We start from the raw sequence: 21,045 nt of genomic DNA, 5'->3' as shown, positions 1-21,045 counted from the left end.
AAAAACAGACACCCAACCGTCTTTTCAAACAATTGAATCTCCCCTATAAGTCCATGTTGTAACGCTCAACGCTGCCCAACATTAAAGGGCCGCCTGATTCCTCAATCCCCAGGATTGGAGCTTCCAATCCCAGGATTGAATCCCAGCCTATTTTTGGCCTAAATCCCGGGATCCCGCCGATCTCGATCCCGGGATTGGCCACCCTACCTACAGCGCTCAGTTTCTGCTCACAGCCGTGGCACAGGCAGGTTGTGGAGCATACATGCCTACATTGTGGCTGCTCCCTCCGGGAGTAAGCAGCCTGATCATATAGGAGGGGGTGTGGAGGAGGCTGTACGGAGGTGTGGAGGAGGCGGTCCAGGGCATGGTGATGTGATTGCGTCATCGTAGCCCCGCCACCCACTTTACAATGCCCACACTACCGGCATTGCAAAGTGGGGAGCCGAATCACGTCATCACCCTGCCCCCTTCTTTGTGATGGGAATCCGCTGTGACCGTGTTATGTGGCGAGCGGTGGAGTGCGGCGGAGAGGGTGAGCGCCATGCAGGAGACTTGCCCACTTCCCCAGGGGGCCGGGAGTGCAACACGACTTTCTGTGAGAGTAGTCAAGTATGTTATGGAGTAGCCTGGATACAAGCAGCGATTCCATGTGAGTTGAAACAAATGACAGAAGGGGCCCAGGAACAAGAAACAGAAAAGCAGTTTGGAATATATTTGGGGACTTTGTTGCTTTACTACGACTTGTGGTGCAAATTGAGGCGTGATTACCTTTGTGTCAGCATGCGTCTTCTGAGGCATTTTACTGCGAATTATAGCGCATTCAAATGTTGTATAGGAAGCATTGTGGAATGGTGACCACATCTGGGAAATAAACACTCAGCTCAGGCAGGCTGTCCCTACTGCCGCATATAGTGACTAACTGTATGGGCGGTATTCAATTCTTTTCACCCCCTTCCATACCCATTCTGTTTCTGCTGATGGGTGTGGTATAATCATTTCCGCTCGCTACCCCCAGCTCGCCCAAACCTTTACGCAGCTAAACCTGATTACTATGGGCGTGACATGCATGATAATGGGGATCACTTTAGAAAGGAGATTGGGCGTGATATATCATTTGAATACCGCCCCATATGTCTGATGTATTACATAAACTATACTATGTCTTACTGCCGAATCTGACGTCTTACTGTGATCGCTGGCCCTGTATATGTCTGAGGTATTAAATAGTGTACACTGAATTTCTATTAGGCAGACTATACTATAGCTGGCTCCTGTAAATGTTAATTATGCTCCCCTGTCATGGGCTGGCCACAATTCTAAAATCAAGCATTTGGGATCCCCCCCCACTAGTAATTCTGCATTATCCCTGAGTTTATTGTTGCATTGTATAAGAAAACAAAATCTCTTTAGACAAGACAAAAGGTTCTTTGTTGTGCCGTTAACGTGTTATTTCGCTGATAGAAATGCCTGCAGCACAGAGGGAATTCAATTAAGTTTAAACTACATTTTACCAGGGTCACATGTCGGTCAGTGGAGAAGTACTTATTCAGTGATGGAGAGAAACCCAGCGTTGCAGCAGTGTGACTCTTGTGCTGTCTCTCTAGCACGGCAGGCTCAAATGACACGCAGGGTTTAATTTTAGTGGCTGAAACTCAGCCAGGCTCAGTCACATTTCAGTGGAAGAAATGATACCCTACTAAATCTGTTCTCCTCTCCCAATTTTATAGTAGGCAAAAGCTTAATCTTAATAGCTGCATTTACATTGCATATCAGAGAGCAATGTACATTTTAGAAAGTACCAGTCACAGCAACTAATATGGGCTAGTGCCATAGCACAGCAGGGTACTAATGCACTCTAGGCTGGCCCCCCTCACCCCTTACAGGTAATATTTATAATAAGCGTACATGGTATGGCATTAATAAGGGAAAATATGAGAGACCTGTGCAGTTGGGAAGCAGTCAGGATCCTGACTGTAGGGAACCCGGCAGTCAGAGTACAACCGGGATCCCGAACGAGGAGGCACAACGCCTCTGCAGACCTAAGCCGTGCATGGGGGGGGGGGAGGGATGTTAGGTTTAGGCTTCGTCCCGGGGGGTTAGGGTTAGGCTGCGTCCTGGGGAGTTAAGGTTAGGCTGCAGGTAGGGGGGGTTAGGGTTTAGGCACCCCCTCGGAGGTCGACACGGTCGTTATGGTGATGTGAACAAGGTCTGAATGAGTTTAATAAAAAAATTTGGTGTCACTTTCTTCGTAAAGTGACCGTTAACCCCAATTACTGCACTGTATCCCCTCGCTTGGATCGCTTCCCTTGCCATACAGTATGAAACATTTTAAAAAATGTAAAAAATGTGAAAAAGTCATGTCGACCGAGTGACCATTTCGACCTATGGACCATGTCAACGTAATACATGTTAGGCTACGGGGTGGTAATATTGGGTTTAGGCAGGGGGATGGGGGGTTAAGTTTAGACACCTCCAGGGGGTGGTTAGGGTTAGGCACAAAGGGGGGAGGTTAGGGTTAGGTTGCGGGTAGGGAGGGTTAGGGTTAGGGGGTTGGGGAGAGGGTAGAACACCCTTAACTCACCCCTGTCGGTATTTTAAACTCCAGGATCCTGGCGTTGGTATTTCGTACGCCGGGATACCACACGCCGCGATATAATACTGATCCTGTGCAGTTAAAGTGGTGGGAGAAAGTATTGAAGACGGGAAGGGAAGCAGAAGTAAGCTAGTATCATTATACAGGAAATGTTTCATATTAAATGAATTTATGGCAGCACTGTCACAGCTATACAAAGAAATATCCAATCACTGTTTCTTTTCAATGTTCTGTCTTGGGGTATAAACAATGGGCCATTTTAATGGGGCACAGAACATTTTTCCCTTGACCACCAGGATGGTAGAATATGTTGTTTCACAGATCTGTCAAGTTCCTGCGACATAATATTTGAGGTCAAGTTTTGCATCAACTTTCTGCAAATGCCATTCCACAATGTGAAAACTATGGTATGATGCAAAGCATGGCCTGCACAGATTAACAACCAGGCGGATGGAGCTCCAGCCCTCCGCACAGAAAGACGCCCAGTTTTCTCACAAAATTATGCAGTTGTTCTATATTTATGTATTTAACAAGACAGTGGCTCTGATTGGGGGTGCACACACTCACGTAGATCTGGCCACACCCACATAGCACTGGGCACACCTCCTCCTCTTCTCTGTATAGGTCCTTGAACATTTTCAGTCTCAGGCCCATGCGGCCCTTAATCTGGCCCTAAAGTAAAGGAAAAACTACTACCGTGTGTTTACTGGGCCATTTTATTTTTACACTGCGATTTACGTTAGAGTGCATGCCACCTCCCAAAGCTAAGCCTGCTCTAAATTTGCCCCTTTGAATTGCAAATGCGCACCTTGTAATTGGATTCACTCCTAACGCCAAATCAGGTTCAGTATTTTTAGACCTTCAATTTGCAGAATTTACAGTTTATAAACTGGAAAGACGCTGGTTAATTCATTCTGCTGTTGGGTTATGGTTGGACAGGGGACATGTAAGGCTAAATTCTACAGGGGTAACATCCAAATTCTGTATCCAATGTGGAATGAGCAACTAATCGGCTTGTAAAGGATAGATGTCAAAAGAGTTTCTATCTCAGGCCTCTAATGTGCTATGAACGCGAGAGAACCTCTACCAACTGTAACATTGCACTAAGGGCTAGATGTAGTAATGATTGTGTTTATTATGTGATAAGTACTGTTTATCATTACCTACTTACCTGTGGTACGGTCCGTTTATAACAAGAGTGGAGTAATGCACATGCGCGGCCAGCGAGAGGACATTTTGGATCCTTTCCCTGCCCATTTTTCAATATTGATGTCAATAATGACACCATTAGCTGTTGGGTCAAGCATAGCTTTCTGGAGCTTGATATGTGCGCTCATAGTGCATCCCCTTAGAAACTTATGGCGACTCTTTTATCTGCTGCAGACCTTAATAATGTATATGGTGATCCTGTAGGGATACATACGATATCCTGGCAGATGGGATGCCGGTGGTCACATGATCCACACTGGCATACCGAAGCAGAGAATCCTGTCAGTGGTAGGCTAAGTATGTTTACCCTCTCCCCTTACCTCCTAACCCTCCCTTCCCACAGCCTGACCCTAACCTTCTGCCCCCCCGCAGCCTAACCCTCCCCGGTGGTGCCTAAACCTAACCCTCCCCCCTTTCCTGCAGCCTAAACCTAACCCTCCCATCCTTGCATCCTAACCCTCTCCGGGGGTGTCTAACCCCCCTCCCCACAACTTAATCCTCCCCCGCAGCCTAAACCTAACCTCCCCCCACACACCTCAACAAGCAGCAGTCCTGGCAGGGGTCGATTAGGATCAGAGCACCGCCATTTTGATCCATGTTGGGATGCTGGTATCGTCATTCTGAGCTGTGCCAGTATTTCTGCATCAGCATTCCGACTGTTCGGGTACCGAACGTCGGTATCCTGAACAGATCCCAGTAGTATCCTTTAGTAATGATATAAAACCTCAGACAACTGCACTTTTTAGAGGCTTTACTGCAAAGTTTGTTTAACCTTCCTAGGATGTTCCCCTAGGAAGGTTAACACATCTCACCCTAACCATAAACCGATATCCTAAATGCTACCTAGCTTGAGCTCTAAAACTATCCTTATATGCCCAAATGATAAAACTGCCCCTCACACAGTCTGTGATTTGCACCAATAGAAATGTGAAGAAAGATTCTTATTTTGTCTTGTACTGGTCTTCTGAGAAAATGCAGTGCAGAACACGCTACATTTGGAATACAGTTTCGTACAAGTTGTTAACAAGATTTTTCCATAAGCCCACTAATTACTTTCATTGGCACAATACAGAGATAAATAGATAAGCAAGTCCCAGATGTGCCATACTTTGTTATAGCATTTCCCCTGTGCAATTCAGTGTTTTGTGTTGTGTGCGGCTACAGTAGTGATTGGAGATAACCTGTATCTGCATTCCTGCTACATTCATATACATGTCTCTAGAATGGGGCTCAGCATGATTTACCGACGGACACAATACCGATGGTCATAATCCCGACAGCCACTGACTGACAGTCAAAATACCGGCATGGTCAAAATACCGACATTTGTTATGCCGACATGTTTCAAATGCCGACATAATCAGAATACCGACATTTGAAATGCAGACATTTCAAAATACCGACATGAGTTTTTCTAGGGGTTTTTGGTGGACACCATGTAAGTGTACCGCGTTCCCTTGCATGGCTCGCTGCGCTTGTCATGCCTCGGGCAACGGTGCCTCGCCGCGCTTGGCACATTATATGCCCCTTCCAGGTCCACTGGGATGGTAAAGTATGAATAAGTCTGTTTTGGGGCAAAAAATCCATAAAAATGCATGTCGGCATTTTGACATGTTAGCATTTCAAATGTCGTATTCTGACTATGTTGGCATTTTGAACATGTCAGTATAATGAATGTTGTTACCTCATCGGTGTGTTGACTGTCGGTCAATTGCTGTCGGGATTAGGACCGTCGGTATTGTATACTTCGGTAAATCAACTGCTACCCCCTTAGACGTATGGATGTGTTTGCCTTTTTATGGAAAATTATATACATTTTGGTGGTTTATTTTATTGATGAGGTTTGGAGTGATGTGGGCGCTTTAGAAATGTTGCTATGTGATCATTTCTAGATACACCTCTGGAAATAATCATAGATCGTTTGACAATGATAGTAATTCACTGATGCTAAGCAGGGGGTGGGTACACAGAGGCACAACCACGCCCACATGATGGTGTGGCCAAAACCCCGTTAGCAGCACAGTAGCTACATAAAGGGCCAGATATTCACAACTTGGTATGGCCACTCCCACACATGCCGTAGCCACAGTTTTGCTGCACATTTAGTTGCCCATAACAACCAATCAGAGTCCAGCAATCATTTATCTAGTACAGTCTATAAAATGACAGAATGTGGTTGGTTGCTATGGGTGACACGTACACTTGTCCTGTATATTGGGGGGTCATTCCGAGTTGTTCGCTCGTTGCCGATTTTCGCTATGCTGCGATTAGTTGCAAATTGCGCATGCGCAAGGCACGCAGGGCGCATGCGCTTAGTTATTTAACACAAAACGTAGCTGTTTGCTGTTGCTTCTGCGGCGCTTTTCAGCCGCACTGGTGTTCGGTAAATGATTGACAGGAAAGGGGCGTTTCTGGGTGGTAACTCAGCGTTTTCCCGGCATTTGCAAAAAAACGCAGGCGTGTCAGGGAAAAACATGGGAGTGTCTGGAGAAACGGGGGAGTGGCTGGCCGAACGCAGGGCATGTTTGTGACGTCAAACCAGTAACTAAACGGACTGAGCTTATCGCAATTCGTGAGTAGGTCCGGAGCTACTCAGAAACTGCAAAGAATTATTTAGTAGCAATTCTGCTATGCTAAGATACACTCCCAGAGGGCGGCGGCCTAGCGTGTGCAATGCTGCTAAAAGCAGCTAGCGAGCGAACAACTCGGAATGAGGGCCATTGTCCATAACATTTGAATCTTCCCATTTTGATCCACTACACATCACTTTCTTACAGATTTGTATTGTTTATTTCCCCAAATGACCAGAAGCTGTTATACCTATACAGTAAGTATGGATGTTGTCAGAGACATCCCAAAATACTAGGTTATCACATATTATACTACAGTCATAGGTGTGATCACAATAAAAGGGCTCAATATGAGCTGAATTCCTTCTTGGATATGGTAGCTGCATCTCTATGGTTGTTTACCAGTACAATTGTTTCCCAGTATCATAAAATGAGCGTGCTACTGCAATGCAATTCACTAAAACACAATATAAAGCAATACATGAGCAATATGCTATAGAGAAAGAATGATGTGGAAAGATTGCCATTATAAAACCAAGAAGGAATTCCTCCTGTTAGAACCCAAGTTATGGAACCCTATGAGGATTATGCCTCATTGGGTTCCATACATTCCTCGGAGTGACCTGCAGGATAACAGGCTGGACTTGTTGGACGCACAGTATGTCATTTTTAACAACTGAATTAGAGTAGTAATATAACTACAGTACGTAACATTATGTGTAACGTAATAGAACACTATTCTTTCATGTAGGGCAGTACCGATGGTGTAATGGTTAGCATTACTGTCTCACAGCACCATGGCCCTAAATGTTTTTGTATATTGTCCCCATGTTTGTGTGGCTTTCCCCTGGGTACACTGGTTTCCTCCCACAATCCAAAAATATACTGGTAGGTTAATTGACTCCTGACAATAATGATCCCTTGTGTGTAAGTGTGTGCATGTACATGTGTTTAGTGCAGACTAGATGGGCCAAGTGCAGTGGGGTAACTATAGAGAGTGCAAGGGATGCAGCTGCTGTGGGGCCCGCTGGCTTGGGGAGCCCCATAGTCAATCCCACTCCGTCCTCTAAAAAACATTTTTTTTTCTTATTTCTTTTTCTTTTTAGTTACTGTTGCAGCGCCGGGTTCGGGGCCCAGTAGTGTACTTACTGGGAGGGAGGTGGGAGACGGAGCAGCGTGTTCTATGCGCACTGATTCTCTAGAACAAGCGGCTTCACCTACCTCCTCCCTACCAGTAAGTACACTGCCAGGCCCTGAACCCGGAGCAGCAGCAGTAAGTAAAAATAAAAAAATGAAGATAAAAATTATTAACTAATAATACATTTTAGAGGGTGCAGTGGGATTGCCTTCAGGGCCCCCCAAGTCGACAATCCCCATAATAGCTGAATCCCCTGCACCTTGTATAGTTAGAGGATTCGGCCATGTCTGTCCATCTATGCCCTCTTTCATACGTCTGTCTATGGCCTCTCCCATCCATCTGTCTATGTCTCCTCTTGTCCTTCCGCCTGTCTATGCCCCCATATGGTGCTCTGTCTGTCCGTCTGTCCATCTATGCCACCTCCCGTCCGTCCATCTATTCCCCCATATGGTGTTCTGTCTGTTCATCTGTCTGTCTATGCCCACTCCCATCTGTCTATGCCCCCATATGGTACTATGTCCTTCTGCCAGCCCCATGCCCCCATTTGTCCACTCCCCTCGTCCATCCGTTTGTCCATCTATGCCTCCAACCCATCCTCTGCTGTAGTCAAATATTGTCTCTCCTGCTCGCTCCTTCACCCTCTCTCTCTCCCCCTGTCTCTCCCTAACACTCTCTCTCTCTCTTGCTACTCTCTTTCTCTCTCTCTCCCTGACACTCTCTCTCTCTCTTTCTCTCATTACCTTTTTCCATTGAAACCTCTCTTTTTCTCTCTCTATCTCGCACCTCTCTCTTTCTCTCTCTCTCTCTTTCTCTCTCTCTCTCTCTTCCCCTGGCACCCTCTTTCTCTCTCACTCCCCTTTCTCTCCTGCCCCTAAGGGGCATTTTAGTGACAAAGGCTGGGGAAGGGGGGAGATCGGGGGGAGCCCTTCCAGGATTTTGCTATGGGGCCCACAAAGTTCTAATTATGCCCCTGGCGAAGTGGTTCTTATCTGCCGTCAAATTCTATGTTTCTATGTATCAGAGGAAACAATAATTTCTAGGTCACATCAGAGTGTAGCTGTGGAAATTAATGGTCTCTTCTAGTTTAGATGGTCTAGACACATCTACAGTAAACTGAAAGCCAGGGTTTCTATGCTGCTGAATGGCTATGTGCTATGTTATCTACAAGAGGGAGGGATGGTGAATGCACACAAGCAGCGTGAGCTCTACAATAGCTCACACAATATCTCTGAAAATCTTTCATTCTTAATGGTCTGTTTATCAATCTGCTGTGGCTGATGTGTGGAGCTGCAATAGATCAGGAATGAGCACAGTAACAGTCATAAAACATGTTACGAAAATTCCCTGTACTGTATACTGTATACTGCCTTTTTTATTATATTGTATATTTTTATTTGTATCTTGTTCATCTTTACCTTTAATAGTTTCCCAATATTATTATTATTATTATTATTATTATTATTATATTATATATAATAATAATAATAAGAAGAAGAAGAAGAAGAAGAAGAAGAAGAAGAAGAAGAAGAAGAAGAAGAAGAAGAAGAAGAAGAAGAGAGTTACAGGTAACCAGGCCTGCCTGCGGGCTATTACTGTACCTAAGACTCACAGTGTGTGATTAATATGTGTAGCTGGTAACTATACGTTTGTGGACATGTGGGGTCATTCCGAGTTGATCGCTCGCTAGCAGTTTTTAGCAGCCGTGCAAACGCTATGCCGCCGCCCACTGGGAGCGTATTTTAGCTTAGCAGAAGTGCGAACGAAGGGATCGCAGAGCAGCTACAAAGTTTATTTGCGCAGTTTCTGAGTAGCTCTGAACCTACTCAGCGCTTGCGATCACTTCAGACTATTCAGTTCCTGTTTTGACGTCACAAACACGCCCTGCGTTCTCCCAGCCACGCCTGCGTTTTTCCGAACACTCCCTGAAAACGGTCAGTTGACACCCAGAAACGCCCTCTTCCTGTCAATCACTCTGCGGTCAGCAGTGCAACTGAAATGCTTTGCTAGACCCTGTGTGAAACGACATAGTTCGTTGTAATAGTACGTCGCGCGTGCGCATTGTGCCGCATACGCATGCGCAGAAGTGCCATTTTTTTGCCTCATCGCTACACAGCCAACAAATGCAACTAGCGATCAACTCGGAATGACCACCATAGTGCAATAGTACTGTACATATGTCTTTCTGCAACCCTATGCATGGGGGTATCTACAATGGGAGCAGGGTGTGCGGTGCACATGGGCCCCGGGGTCCAGGGTCGCCCACACCACACGCCCTGCATCCATTCAACTATACTTACCTCTTCATTGGTGCTGCAGGTATCATCTGGACCATTGCAGAATACCATAGTTTTACTGGGAAGATGTGCCAGTGAGAGGATGGGGGGGGGGGAATCAAGGAGACTACTCATGGCCCCCTCTCTTTAACCACCCCTGACCTTATGATCTGCTGACCATTGTTCTATGTAGATTCCAAAATCTGCTGAAGAATGTACTCTCAGAGCGACTCTCATACTGAACAAATGTCCTCCATTCTACATAGCAGATGGTCACCATCATCACAACCAGTAATCCTTCTTTATAACTACAAATTGCTATATACCTGCCCACATTTTAGCCAAAAATGACTGAGAAGTAAACCTCATTGCCAGTCATGTATTGCAGAGATAAGTCATACTCTGCACATGGAACAGTAAGTCTGCCAATCATATTTTGCATTGATACACCTTCTACAGATTGCTATCCATATATTCTATGTCACAGATACTACAAGTCCATTCCCTTATAAGTTATATTCGCCTGTTATGAAATATTGTGACAGTCCACCTATATATAAGGCATAAAACTGGACAGTGGTCATTCTCCCTCCCACACTAACTTACCTGAGCCTCAGGTAATGTACTTCCAGCATTGTCACCAATGTCTCTCACCAGTTCAACTGACCGATAAGGTGAAGCAATGACAGAAGAATGGATGGCAAGAATAATTATCACCTTTGCTGTGACCAGTTATTGGTCGGTACGAGGAGGCCAAAAGGGTGGTGTGGTCACACAGCTTGGAGAGGGAACATTGGCTCTAGCACTTGTATAACAGAAGTTCAGCTCTTCCCAGTCATCTTAATCTTCCCCTGGATCCCAGTTGTATATCCAAGAACCCAGGTCATCCACTGTGAGTGCTGCACCCCCCTGCATTACTATACAGTGCTCTCACTTTAACATTGCTCCATTTTCTTACACTCCATGGTACTAACTGGCTGCATTGAGGGTTAACATCAGCGCCCAATCAGCAATAAGCTTTTATCTGTAACGTGCAAGTTAGGCAAAGAGAGCAAATGTGTGATTGGCTACCACTAAGTCTAAGTCTAAGTGCAATGTTAGTAAAAGAGTCCTTATATCTGGCAAATGTATCATCATTATTATTATTACTTGTTACCAGCCCGTCACAATGATGGAACATCATAAGAGTAATGTCAGCGCTGGAGGCGGTGCATGCCAGAATGAAGCAACACTAGAATTGCTACATGGGTGAAATCTAGTGGCTGCGATGCGCAAAACAATTGAATTCCCAAATAGAAGTGGGGACAATATAAGCCTTTTATTATATAGGATTATTATTATTATTATTATTATTATTATTATTATTATAGTAGAAGTATAATTTTAGATTGTGAAATTAGATTGATGAAACCAAACAATAAATTAAACATTCTTTTGTGGCCGTACGGATGGTGTAATGGCTAGCATTACTGCCTCACAGCACTGAGGTCATGGGTTTCATTCCCACCATGGCCCAGTGTGTAAATTCTCCCCATTCTTGCGTAGTTTCTTCCAGGTACTCTGATTCCTTCCACAATCGAATCATATATTGGTAGGTTAATTGGCTCCCAACAAAAATGAACCCTAGTGTGAGTGTACATGGGCAGACTAGATGGTCCAAGTGGCTTTTATCTGCTGACAAACTGTATGTTTTTCAAATAATATCTATTTAAGTTCCCGAAACGCATATGTGTGATTTTGCATGGCAAGGTGAACTCCTGGTAGGTTTATTTACCTGGTAAGTGTTTTATCAGCTTTTACATACAGACACACAGGGGGTAATTCAGAGTTGATCGCAGCAGCAAATTTGTTAGCAGTTGGGCAAAACCATGGGGGTCATTCTGACCCGATCGCACACTGCAGTTTATAACAGCGGTGCGATCGGGTCAGAACTATGCATGCACATGCCAGACGTCCGAAGGCTGTTGGGCTGCTACAATCGCCTCTGCCTGATTGACAGGCAGAGGCAGTCGCTAGGTGGGGGGGGGGAGCGGAATGGCGGCATTTGGCCGCTGTTTCATGGGCGCGGTCCGGCCAATGCAGGCGTGGCCGGACCAAACAGGGGGTGGGCCGCAGCAGCTGCATGACATCACACGCAGCCACTGTGGGCCGGGGAGCGATAAGTAGCTCCCGGCCAGCACGCTAAAGCTGCGCTGGTCGGGAGCTACTCTTGAAGTGCAAAGGCATCGCCGCTGAGCGATGCCTTTGCACTTCTGGGGGGGGGGCGGCACTGACATGAGGGTGGGCTAGCCCTGTGCTGCGCGTCCCCCCGCATGTCAGAGTGAATGATCGTAGCTCTGCTAAATTTAGCACAGCTACGATCATCTCGGAATGACCCCCCATGTGCACTACAGGGGGGGACAGATATAACATGTGCAGAGAGAGTTAGATTTGGGTGAAGTGTGTACAAACTTAAATCTAAATTGCAGTATAAAAATAAAGCAGCCAGTATTTACCCTGCACAGAAACAATATAACCCACCCTAATCTAACTCTTTCTGCAAATGTTATATCTGCCCCAACCTGCAGTGCACATGGTTTTGCCCAACTGCTAACAAATTTGCTGATGCGATCAACTCTGAATTACCCCCACTGTCCTTTTTATTAAACATTTCCTGAAGAATCATTATGCAAATCACAAGTTTTTTCTTTGTGCCCATTCGGTCGCAAAGCAAAGATACAGTTGAAATATGCTGAGTACAACAGAGGATTAACAAAGCAATAAATAACCCCTAGATAATTACACTGAAAAAAGGAGAATCCATTATTGATAAAGCACAATATATTGCATTGCTAATTATTCTATTGTACTCTAATTGTTACTCTGTCACTTAATCCATGCTGTGTCCGATGAATGGTATAATATTCAACGTTTGTTAAAGTTTTAATGATCTAAATTCCCCTTCTGCTGTGATATATTTCCTCCATACTTCATGTATTTCAAAAGACAAAGCTGACCCCTCATCACCATTTTTCAACATGCAGGTGGCTTCAAGGGCATTGATTCTAATGCCATCTCACTTCTGCTGATCACCTATCAAAGCACTTCATAGTACAGCACAATGGGGAAGTCGCACACAGAGTTCCCACTTCATTCTACTTTGAGGTCTGATCAAGATTAATAACCAAGCCGTGAGGTAAGAGCAGGGACTACGTAGTGTCATAGCAATTCATGATCCTGAAGCCATCTTCAGTTCTTAAAACCTATTCAGTTGGTGTGGCTTTACATTACCCATTGTATGGCGCGTTTCACTGAAAACCTCTGAATGATCACTAAAGTTCTAGACAAAAAGATGTGTTCTCACAATATTTGTGATATAAAAAGGTGCCTATTGTTTCCCACCAGCGGAGCAAATAAAAGGTGACAGGTGAGAATGGTTTTGCAATATCAGAGAGGCTTTAAAAAATGTGGACATTCAAAATATAGGAAGCCATACATGATTTTTAAGCCTAAAGGAAAAAAAATATATCAGTGTGTATATTTTAGGGAGCAGTGGAAACAGGTCAATGCCATGGGGATTTCTAATGAGATTAGTAAACCAAAGTAGTTATTGATCTCTAAAGGGAATATTTTGTAGGAGAATGTCTTTGAGGTTCTTATTACTACAATTTATAATTATGTATTATTTTCCTTTATTTATATAATGCCACAAGGGTTCCGCAGCACCTAACAAAGTACATAAACAAATTTGCAAAACAAGAAAACAGCAACTTACAGTACAAGACAGTGTAGGACACGTACATGGTATATAAACAGTTCTCCATGTGGACATGACACTGAAATAAGCATCAGGGAGGCAGAAACAAAGGGTTAGGTGCCATTGTAGGCAGTATGGAGTAGAAGATAGTCTAAATAAGAGAAGGAAAAGCACATGAGGGGAGATGGCCCTGCTCGTGAGAGCTTACATTCTAAAGGGGAGGGGCAGACAGTCAGGGTGACATAGATGGTGCAGACAGTGAGCGTAGTACAGAGGGTTGGGATGATAAATAGGTTTCTAAGACACTTGGGGGGAAATTAAAATGTTTGAATGGTCAAGTTGAGTGTTTGTTTTTACCTTGATGTTATATGCAAAACTAAGAAACTCCACTTCTCCTTGTACAATTTAATACATAATCATGATCAGTACTGATTAGGGGGTCAAACATTCTTAGCTCCGATTTGACACACAAACTATAGTGGATGTAATCTAGATCTCTTTTGGGATAAAATTGGGCGATTTAAGCAGATAGAAACTTAAAAATGCAGTATATAAAGAACACTTACATTCCTGCTCCTTTTTATGATTATGGTAACAGGATGTGTAATGCTGGGGAGTTCATACTTTATCTGCCTACATCCTATTCATAATATAAAAGAGGAACCTTACCTAAATGAGCAGGGTCATGTCTATGTGATCTGGTATGTAGGAGGGCCGAAGGGGCATATCTCGAATTTCAGTATAAATACAGATCATAATACTGGTGCCTCATGATCCTTCTGACTTTTTGGGTTTTAAGCAGGAGGTGTCATAAAATGTATTCTATGTCCACCTGGCCACTGACACTCTCCTCAGTACTGTGGTATATTTTGCCGACATTCATCGTGTTGACAAGAGGATGATGACATGGTCATGTCAACACACAGCATGTAGACATTTTGCCCATGTCAACATTCATTGTTTCGACACTGACAAAATGTTGAAATGATTACTATGCTAACAAAATGCGCCTGGTGGTTTAGTGTTGACTTACCTGGTATGGCAGATCTGGCAGCTCCGGTTGTGTCTGCAGGGCCCAGCGGTGATGTCCTGATGGTTTCCAGTGTATCTTGTGGCATTTCCAGTAGTGAATATCACTAAACCTGAACCCTAACTTTAACTCTCCCCCTAGTGCCTACCTCTCACCATTACCTCCCATACCCTAACCCTCTGCTGCCACAGCCTAGCCATATTTCTCTGGTTCCTGCAGAATGTTAACATTTCATATGTAAACTGTGAACATTACAACATTCTGCAAATGCTGACGTTCTTGTCAACATTACAGCAATGTTAACAATGTGGTGTCAACATTATAATTGTCAACATTTTAAATGTTGACATTATGACTACATCCCATTAAGAAGAGATGAACAATAGTTGGCAAGTAAGTGGCATAACCATAATGCTTCTTATCTTTTGTTAGTGCAAGGTGGAGAAGGTAAGTCACATCAAGAGGCACTAGAAAGAGCAGATGGTTATGCTGGAAGGTCCATAAAGCTCTCTCAATGCCTTTTGGCATACTCTTTCCTATTACACCAGTCAGTGGCATGTTCTGCAGAAGAAGGTGACTAGGAGGACAAAGGATGGGGTAGGGAGAACAGTTGAGTAAAAATTATTTACCTAATAAATTTACAGTATCTCCTCTGGTTGCCCTTTCATTCTACCATTCACACTAAGAAACTGACCTCATGGCAGAACCTGATAGGTAACAATATGGATTGTTCTATAACCTTTACTCCATGCTGAGAGTACAGTAGACTGTCTCTAGTCCTTTGTCACTATGGATGCCCATGCCATTGGAATATGTATGAGTAGAAGGTGACATTCACAGTGTTAGAAAGGGGCATACAAGTGCCTACAGTACATTATAGTAAGAAATAGTAAAAATAAGTAAATAAATGACCTTAATTAAAGTTTGCTTTGTGCAGTTGAAATGAAATGGTGCAGTGGCCACCATACCTGTCCTTATAACCAAACAGGACCAACATATAAAGTTAGAGCATTTTGTGGTTTGCAAATTGCTATTCCTTTAGTCTTGAGATTATAAAATCCATTAATAAACATTGGCAACAGCAAAAAGAAAACAAACAAACAAAAAAAAAAATATATATATATATATATATATATATATATATCTTAAATGTTACATTACTGCATCATTATTATCATTATTATCAATTAGAAATCAAATGCATCCTTAAATATCACTGTCCCAAACAACGAATGACCTGTATGGAGTATAAAAAGATCCCCCTCTGCAGCTTTAGCATACACTACAGCAGACATTTATTGTACTTGGCTACAAATCTGATTGAGGGCCCAGTAGTGTTTTAATTCTTCAAATGTATATAAATGGTGTAATAGTTCCTCTTTGTTTCAGTGACATAATCATATTGTTTGAATTAGATGAGTTTAGCTAATTGAATCTGTGAATTGCAAAGATGTTTCATATAATCTTGTACCTAAAGCAAATCTGTGACCCCAGGAGAAGGGCATGTGCAGTAAACTGTTATACTGTAGCTGTTGCTATTGATGAGTGTTCATAATATTCAGTCACTGAAGCAGACATACAGTAAATATAACACGTTCCTAAATGATATTTAGTGTTATTGCTTAATTAGATTTAAGAAGTCAGAACTGCAATATAAACAGCGACTATATGTTTTATCCAGTTATGTTAAAAAAATCAGCCAAAACAAAAGTACATAGATATTTCTTTCCAGTTCACTGTAAATACTAAGCATAAAGTATTAATCAATTTACTACTTCTACTTAAGCATCTTATATGGCTGCATATGATTTAATTACTTATTCTGAAAGTATATAGCAAAGAAAATGCTGCCAAATGGAATCAATGGGCTGTGTATTGTTACACACACACACACACACACACACACACACACACACACACACACACACACACACACACCTATCACTGCTGCTTAGGGTGTGTTTTTAGTCTGCAGACTAGTACAAGTGCTGTACAGTGCACTGCATGCTGTGTAGAGCTTTCATAATAGAAAATTCCTCTGCAAACCAATAGAGGGCACCTTTGAATTGTGTTAATCACTCCAGTTGCTATAACAACATTCAGTGAAACATGCTACAGTGTGCATGCATGTTTTTGCTGAATTGTAACTTTTAGCATACTGTATTAACATACTGAAGAAATATAGCTACAGTCCCAGATGCATGTTCTTGTCTGTATACAGTATATGTTTAGAAATCTTCAAAATTAACATAACCGATACATCCACAACATCAGCACATCTTTTATGATGAAATAAAATAATGCACACACTTTATTACACAAGAGCAACCAATTATTTAGTGTCATATGAGGTGACCTTTATACCAAACCCTGTGAAGTTATTAAGATGTTAGAGAGGACTTACCAATAGTTGAGACAACTGTTCCTACAAAGTAAAGAGCCCCAGTGAAGTCCCACCTTGGTCTAAGGGCATCTGCCCTAATTCCAGCGGCCATGGCTGTTTCATAATCTCTAAGAAAGGACCGGAGCTCTGGGATGCTGATGTTAAAGGACTGGCTAAAGTTTTTCAATATCCTATCCCAACGATCATGAGCCACGGTTTCAGATGGCCTCTCTATGGTGGAAAAGATTGTGGCTCCAGCTATCAGGTAGAGTACAATAAAAATGGCTAAAAGAAGGAATCGCCCGTTGTCTTCATTAAGTGGCAGCAAGCAACAGCAGCTTTTAGTTCCTCTGCTAGACATCATCCAAATTTCAGCACCACTGGGCAGCTGGACAGCAACCAACACCTCATTGGATAGAGAGGCATTGGATCACACTTCATAAGGGAATAATCCAAAAAGAAAAAAAAGGCTTAATTCACCTAATTTTAGAAAAGTTCCAGAGACAGCAGGTGAAAAACTTTAGCACTTTGTACTTTCTCATGATATATGTGTATTAGTAGCATGTTTGTGGTGACACTGCAAATCCACTGTCTGGAAAAAGACGTTTGGGAGCTTCAGCATGTGGTGTGTGTTTTATTTTTTCTGCCTGTGCTGATTTAAAAGCCAGTTATCAGCCACACACCACATTGCATGCCATGGTTCCACATAGCAACTGCGACCTTCAGCTTCCCTGCTCTCACTGAATATGGAATGCATATATTCCACTGTGGCTTTAATGGCACTTCCTTATGCTGCACACTATAGTGGTACGGTACTGATTATTTTGTGCACTTCTACACAGGTCCACATGTTGTCATTGTGATTTGCTCCTCATTTAGTGAATTCTGTATTATCCTGCTTGTGACCTTCTGCGTTAACCCATATTAATTCTACACATTTGTATCCATTGCATCCTGGTTCGATTATTGTAAGCAAAACACATCCATAGCATCTATCATCATTACAGACCAGCACCTGTGACCTCTGCAGTTCCTAGGTGTCTCTCCTTGTCTTCCTGTACCCTGGGTTACAAATAAAAAACGGTACTTGTAAACTTTTGCATGGTGTGGTTACACAGACAGAGGCACAAAAACAAGGGTGGCTTGCAAAGTTTCCCTTTGAAAATGACACATCAATAGTTTAAGGCTAATGAGCTATAATCATGCTACATGGGACATATGCTAACAAAACAAGCTAAATGTATTAGGAATTAACCTACATAATTTCAAGCAAGTGCACTGTCTTATCCACATACTGTAGAGAGAAAAAAAATGTACTAAAACAAAAGGATAAAAAAATACAATAATTCAAACCGTTCTCTGCAAATGGGTAGTCAATGCAAGGATACTGTCTGTGCCACGATATGGGGAGAATAATCATGTTTATTTACCTTGCGCTTTGTGTAGTCTTCTGTCTCAGTAGGTTCCTTACTGCAGCTTAAACTATAATGTATCAAGCGAGGGAGATAGATTAAGGCGCTTTGTCTTAGTGGGAAGAATAGTAGTATCTTCATGAAGGCAGAGCTGTGTTTTCTCCCATTTGTCTGCTTGCTGTTGCATAATCAGCTTAGTTTCCCGTGCAGTTTGGAGGCTTAGCTCACTTCAGCACCTCGGAGAGCGCAGTCATACTACCCTGTGTGGTAGTACAGTTCAGCAGCTTGTAGAGTGCAGTCCTATGCTGTCCACTAAACTTCAGCACCTTGGAGAGCGTATTCCTACTGCACTGTGCACTGCACTTCAGCACCTCGGAGAGCCCAATCCCATTACACTTCAGCACTTCGGAGAGCGCGATCTCATTACACTTCAGCACCTTGGAGAGTGCAGTCCCATTACATTTCAGCACCTCGGAGAGCGCAATCCCATTAAACTTCAGCACCTTGGAGATCGTATTCCTACTGCACTGTGCACTGCACTTCAGCACCTCGGAGAGCGCAATCCCATGACACTTCAGCACTTCGGAGAGCGCGATCTCATTACACTTCAGCACCTCGGAGAGTGCAGTCCCATTACACTTCGCACTGCATTTCAGCACATTGGCGAGCGCCGCCTTTATACACTTCAGCAGTGTGGACAGCGCAGTCCTGCTACACTGCGCACCGTTCTACAGAGGTCAGCAGTCAGCAATAACATTGACAGAGACGGGGAGCTGGAGGCTGTATCGCTGGAGCCGCAGCTCCAATACTGTAGTACAAACTGCATGCTTGTTTAAGTGCTCAGCTCAGTCAAGGGCTGGTCTTCCCGTCGTATCTCATGGCAGCAGAATCCTAATGACCAATCGCGGGAAACTAAAGATATGGGTGAGCGCATAGGGGAACTTATTTCTGCTAAGAACATGGTAGGGTGCAGGGACAGCTCTTGGAATTAAAACAAAATATATTTGAACATATTTACAGAGCAATGACCCTTTGCAGCATCCTGGCACATAACTTGTTATATCTACAGTATATATATTTACTGAACTACGGCAAGAGCTATCCAGTTATAGTGTAAAACCTAATGTGCTGTTCTCACTGTTACACACTGAATCATATAGGCAACACAAGCGCTCTCTGCAGGGCTATAGACGTTCATTTAAAGAACAATGCACTTATAGTTATGTCACATTTTTTTTTTATTGTTGTATTGAAATAAATAATTGCAAAATCCCTATTTTCCAGCAAATCAACCAAAGATAGTTACATAATGAGACACAGCCCAGCTATTTTATCTCACTGACGTTAGCTGTAGTTCAGCTGATTCAAAGGAATACTGCAGAAATATACACAAAATTATGATCTTTTGCAACTGTTCTGAAACTCAGTCATCGTGAACAAATTTAATCTGTAAAATTTTAATCTGCAACAACGGTTGTATTTTTGTAGCTCTTTAACGTGCAGTGACATACTGTTGCAGTCATTCATTAACAATAATCGATCTAGGGTAAATTAGAAAATGAAAGTCCAGCTAGTTGCTATGGGTTACTAAATACCTGCACTTTTTTTTAAATAAACAAACCAAACTGATATGTAATTGTGCACAAGATCACTTTCTAAATGCACAAACTCATATGGAATTCTACAAAAGCATTGAAATCACACTGCACCTGGGCAACAACCTCTAATTTCAGTAATGAAGAACCTAATCTGAATTATGTTTAACAGGCTACAGCAGACATTTTTTATATTTTTTTCTGTAGGTGGGAGTTTCAACTCAGTGTATATAGATTTACAGGCTAGCAGTATACTGACTGAACAGATGGTGTGGGATACTGATTGCATTTATGTTCTATCTATGATGCAATTTGATTAAATAGTCCTTTTTAGTTAGTGTGGGATACAAGGGTAGATAGTTTTAAGTATGTTCAGCCTGAGACCATGTTATGTTTAACTTACAGTCACCAGCCATGGGCATAAGTGCATATTTAGCTTTTGAAATCTGAGTGTGTTGTCTATATTAACCTAATATATGTATGTGTGTGTGCGCGTGTATGTGTATAGTAGTAGTAGTAGTAGTAGTAGTAGTAGTCTGCACTGTACTACACTATGTACATTGCTAAATATTGGAAGCTCATACAGTATATCCACCTGTATTAAATGAGTAAACTGCATGCATGAACTTTAATCATACCGCCAACTTACTTTACTTGGGGGACCCTGCTTGTTCCATTATTTTACATATTAAATAATTAAAATGTATTTGGGTGTTTCTGCTTTCTTACAAACCTTTACTCACGTAATCGCCCACCCTTTCCACTTGGTAGTACAATTGTACTAATAGACATTACTTCCCAGATAATCTGCAAACTGATTTTCTGATCTTCTGAAACACCCTGTTCTACTGCAAATATTCCACTGTTCTAATGCAATATTGCAATTATCTGATTGGCTAAAGGTTGTTCTATTCCAATTACTACAAAACTGCAAACCTGGATGTTTAGGAAGTGAAGTCTGAATACAATGTGAGAGCTTTATCAGACCTTCTAAAGAGCATAAGTGGAGATGTTGTCCTTAGCAACCAATCAGATTCTTGCTATTATTTTATAGAATGGACTAGTTGCTTTACCTGCTCTTTAAAAGTGAACTTTCATTTTTGATG

The 21,045-nt window shown here is 42.7% G+C and overlaps 1 protein-coding gene across 2 annotated transcripts in view; it reads right to left on the bottom strand.

The window, feature by feature from the left end:
- The window catches only part of KCNK12 (potassium two pore domain channel subfamily K member 12), a 307,031-nt gene extending 287,822 nt beyond the window's left edge, over nucleotides 1–19,209 (bottom strand). For both annotated transcript variants that reach the window (XM_063918700.1, XM_063918701.1), the window contains exons 1-2: nucleotides 18,363–19,209; nucleotides 16,954–17,994 (exon numbers count right to left, since the gene is read on the bottom strand). In XM_063918700.1, coding sequence (XP_063774770.1) covers nucleotides 16,954–17,296 — 343 coding nt within the window. In that variant the 5' untranslated portion in view covers nucleotides 17,297–17,994; nucleotides 18,363–19,209. The remainder of the gene's footprint in view (nucleotides 1–16,953; nucleotides 17,995–18,362) is intronic.
- Nucleotides 19,210–21,045: the final 1,836 nt, after the last annotated feature.

The sequence above is a fragment of the Pseudophryne corroboree genome, chromosome 4 (assembly GCF_028390025.1).
Source record: "Pseudophryne corroboree isolate aPseCor3 chromosome 4, aPseCor3.hap2, whole genome shotgun sequence".
NCBI classification, from domain to species: domain Eukaryota; kingdom Metazoa; phylum Chordata; class Amphibia; order Anura; family Myobatrachidae; genus Pseudophryne; species Pseudophryne corroboree.
Note: the sequence above shows the minus strand (reverse complement) of the source record. Positions and strands in the feature narration are given on the sequence as shown.